At 49.0% G+C, this 4,597-nt stretch overlaps 1 protein-coding gene across 1 annotated transcript in view; it reads right to left on the bottom strand.

Moving 5' to 3' along the window:
• Positions 1-2,141: 2,141 nt before the first annotated feature.
• The window catches only part of LOC102018969 (glutathione S-transferase B-like), a gene marked incomplete in the record, with an annotated part of 5,876 nt that continues 3,420 nt past the window's right edge, over positions 2,142-4,597 (bottom strand). The window contains 1 exon segment of the mRNA XM_013516462.1: positions 2,142-2,620. Coding sequence (XP_013371916.1) covers positions 2,531-2,620 — 90 coding nt within the window.

The following is a 4,597-nucleotide window of genomic DNA, read 5'->3' as shown; positions in this document are numbered from 1 at the left end:
ATATAGGGGGTAGAAAGTCCCAACCTGAATGATATCTGGGATGAGTTCTTGTTCTCTAAAATCAATGAATTTTAGGAACAACAGAGTTGAAGAGCAGAATATATTGATTGAGGGAAAGAAAGCTTCTGTCCAACAGAGGGACAGATCGGGATCCCAGTGGGTTAGCCAGGAATCTGTCTTTTCTAGAGACTTTTATAGAGCAAAACCACAAGTGAGGCAGGTCCAAGGTGGGAAACATGGGAACTCGCTAGGTGAGTATGATGTAGGACAAAACTATCATCCAATAGGATTACAACTATAATTGTTCAGGTAAAATTGATTAACTTGGGATCAAATGGGGAAGTGGGTCATATAGCAAGCAGGTATGAATTAAGAACAGGGGCTTTTCCTGTAGAAGGTTGGGCTAGTGACTCTTCCTGACTTTTTTAAGGTGAATGCTACCTATTTAGAATATCAATCCCTGAGTTCTATCCCTAGGAAAGTATGTGGGCACATCTGTTTAATCTTTTAATCACAGCTGGAAGTGTCTCTGTCCCCCATAGTTGCAAGGTATCTCATCTTCCTCAATGGATCCTTCGAGGGCCTGACCCTGTCTGACTTTCTATAATAATTTTCATATTTCTATCTAAATCAGCTACCTATAACACTACCACTGATTGGAGGCTGACCCCCTAATCCTGACCTAAGGAGGAACAGTCATCTTATGGGACCCAGACTGTGCCCTTGGATCATAAGGAACTGATGAGAACTAGCTGCAGAACCAGTCCTGAGATAATGATCACCCTTACCAGTGTTACCCACTCTGCCGGTATGCAAACCCTCAGCCCTGCAAATTCCAACCCTTGCCTTTGGTGTCCTTTTCTAGAACATCTCAACATTTCTGTCAGTCTTTACAAAGGCAGCCCCTGAACTTCTTTATCTGTCCTTGCCAGTGGCAAAGCCACACTGATTACAGCTCTTTGCTACCCTCAATCGTGGCTCCTTTTTTGACTGGACGTTTTGTGACCCGTGTTGGAATGTCGCAAACTGGGGTTTTCTCCTAAACTCCAGTAATAAATAAATCCAGCAACCAAACACAGTGGGGATGAGGTATGCATTGTTCCAAAAACAATATGATACAATACATCATGAGTGTCTTGCTGACCAGCCCGGGGCCTGTGGGTGCAGTGAGTGTAGCTAGAGTATGAGCTAAGGTGGAAGACTGGGGCTCCAAAGGGCAAGATGCATCTCCTGCTTCCAAGGCAAGGCAGGAGGGTGTCGAGAGTAGACAGTGGAGGACTCTGGACAGGACCACATCTTCGTCTGGATGGGACCAAGATGAGACACTTGGGTGGGCAGGTCTCTCAATTCTGGCCTGGTTCTAGCTCCTGATTCACTTCTGCTCTGGGTATGACAGGGTGCTCCAAATGGCCTTTGAAATCATCCTCTTTCTTGGGACTATCCAATACCCTTCAGAAGAATACTATACTTTATGGCAGAAGACCATCTTGTTTAAATGTTTACAAAGCAGAGTGGATATAAAAAACAGGTGGGTAGAACTTAGGAATGAAAGGGATTTAAAAATTAAAGTGCAAGAAAAGAATTAATGGGCAAAAAAAAAAAATTAGTGAGCAAGTGCATAGGCAGTAAGGACAAAATATGGGGAACTGTGTAGCACTGTGGATTACATGGTGTGAGCTCACCTTTATCAAATATTCATAAAGGTATTAACTCCCCAGGGTAAGGAGAGGAGTAGGGGTGGAGGACAGGCAGAGCTCATCTCATCTGGGTTAAGTCAGACAACCACGTGCCCTGCAAGTGAGGTGGGAGCTCAGAGGCTGCATCAGTGCGCTCTGTGACAGATGGGGACTCTCCTCACCCTTGGCTCTACTGACTAAGACATGCAGCCCTGCATCACCACACAGGCTCCGGAATGCTACAGAAGGACATGAGAGGTGCAGGCCCAGAACACGGTCCCTTTATTCTCTACAGAGCCTCCTGGGGTTTTCTGCTCTGTGGATATCAGAATTGGAACCAAAAAGTCTCCAAATCCTACTTACCCTGGGAACCCGCTACTATTAAAGTCAGAGGACAATGCCCTGAAAGTAACAGTGACAGCTGTGAGTCCAGGGAACAAGAGGAGTAAGAAAGAATTCGGAACAATTGTTTTTCAGGCTTTATTGAGGATCACACACAGCTGGGGCACCCAACACAACAGGGAACAAGGCCCGCACGCCGGGATCCACACCAGCCAGGTGGAACACGGAGTCAGGCAGCCTCCTCACATCAGAAGAACTGTCTGGCTACTTCAGGTCAGGCACAAGGAAGGGACATGGGGACTTCCAAAATGAAAAGTGGGAGGAGACACTTAAGAGTCTGGACCGGGGGAAGGGCTGGGTAGGAAAAGGGAGCTGACAAGGCCTTGCAGAGGACAAGGGAGTAGCAAGGGCAGAGGAATGAGAAAGCGAGGCGTGGATGCAGGAGCAGGCTGTGCTGCAGGGCAGAGACAGGGCCACGGTCCATCCTCCTCTCATCCCGGCATTGCAGGCTCCTACTTGTCGCCCCAGTGGGCCATCTTTGAAAACAGAGGCTTTGGAAGGAAGCGGCTCGACTTCATGTAGCCAGAGATCTCCTCCAGGCCCTGGGCGTGGGAAAGAGAAGGCACAGCTCAGGACTGCTGCCCACTGAACTCCAGCAGCCCCACACCAGGAACAGCTTTCCACGTGGGCTCAAGGGCCGGAGCACGACAGTCTGCTGAGGGCCCGGCTCTGGTGAGTGAACTCCTCAAGTTCCTGTCACTGTAGGGAGGTTGAGACCTGAGCAAGGTGCTTTATACTCAGTAGAAATTATAATACAGTATGAAAAAATCCATTCAACAACCCTGCAGGATCAGCCCTAACATCACCTTTTATCCACAGGGAACCTGGGGCACAGAGAGATTAAGCATTTTCCTCAGGCTTACCCAGCTATTAAGTGGGACAGGGCTGGACGCAACCTGGCTCTGTTTCTCCAGCTCTCTGCTCTGTCTGCTGCACTCACTCCCTCTGTGCCCTGTGCAGAGGACGCCCTCTCTTTCTTTCTCTGTACAAACTTTTTCCTTTTGGGCAAGAGGTTCATTCCTGCCTTTATTTGCAAGCAGAGGAGGGTCCAGCACAACTAATGGTTCAAGCACCGTTTAGTGTCAATGGAAAGAAAGATCCATCAGCGCAGTGAATCAGTTAATTTTGGATGAAAGGGAACACAGGAGGAAGGCACACAGAGGCAGCCTGGGCAAGGTTCCAATCAATCCTCTGAGACCAAAAGGTCCAGCTTTCTCCTATTGTCAAGAAGGTAGTATGAACCTGCCCCACCTACCCGGCTGTTGATATAGGTGCCGCTGAGGTAAGCACTCCAGCCTGCTACTGGGACAGAGCCATATGACCTTGGTTGTATTACGTGTCTTCCTACTAGTACAGTGAGTTCCTAACTAACTGCAAATGATTCACAGAAATGCACAGGTGCCTGCTCTGCCCAAGCCAGGCCCAGCACGACTGAAGCTCAGGGTCCAGAGCTGAGCTCTTTCCCAGCAGCCCTTCCTCTCATACTTGGGCCAGCTCTTGCACATTCACAATCCCCAAAGCCACTCAGCCTGGATGAGAACTAAAGCTGATGGGACCTAGCTGAAAAAGACACTATTGGTGGCAAGTAGGAAGCAAGCACATTTCAAGCCTGCAAACGTACTACATTAATGGCTCAAATTCCCAAGTCTCTAATAAATCAGATTTCACTGGTGACAAACAAGAGCATTCTGGCAGGACCCGAATAGCAGGGAGGTGACAGGGAAGCCCTGCTCCACAGCACGCACAATGGACTGCATGCACCTCACATGTGGAATGCCTGCCCGCCGCTCCGAAACTCAGGCTGTGGATGGGCTGGGGAGAGGGTCTTGTCTGCATGTTCCACCTGCTTCACATCAACTTTAAGTAGATGAAGGTGTCAGGACCATCAGTGAAAATGAGAATATGACCCTATTTTATAGAAAGAACACTTAACAGGACACTTAACATAGAACAAGTCAAGATAAAATCACCCAAAGGGCATGCCCATGTGTATATTCAGTCCGGCACCAACTACAGCGACATTGTTTAAGTGCTGCCCTCACTGGGGATGGGACTGAGCGACTTGCCCGGCTGGTCAGGCATCAGTAGTCTGCGACTTGGTCCTCCCCCCGACCCACCTTGTCCCAGCCCTCCCAATGCAAGGTGCTCCCGCATTTTTCACACACTGTCCCTCCTACACAGGGGCTGGGCTGGAAACCCAGGCTGCATGGGGACACGGGCTTCTTTGGGGGGCACAAGATAGGGGCAGCCACTCTTCCCTTAGAATCCCGGGCTTAACAAGACCCTCCAGAGCCTCCATTGGTGCTGGAACCTTGAAGAAATGACTTCTTCTCTGGTTTTAGGTCCCTGGTCTGTGCAGTGGGCTGGGAATTCTATCAGCACTGTGGGTTATTGCAATGATTTGACTCAGTGGATGTAAGATGCTGGGCATATTCTCTGGGGTAGAAAGCCATTGCTCAGTGCCCTCTGTGTTAGTAACTCTTCAGCTCAGATGCAGCTGTAGAAAGGAATCCGGGGAA

Source organism: Chinchilla lanigera, unplaced genomic scaffold, assembly GCF_000276665.1.
Source record: "Chinchilla lanigera isolate Chin_1 unplaced genomic scaffold, ChiLan1.0 scaffold00034, whole genome shotgun sequence".
Lineage (NCBI taxonomy): Eukaryota > Metazoa > Chordata > Mammalia > Rodentia > Chinchillidae > Chinchilla > Chinchilla lanigera.
This window is presented reverse-complemented; position numbering and strand designations above follow the sequence as displayed.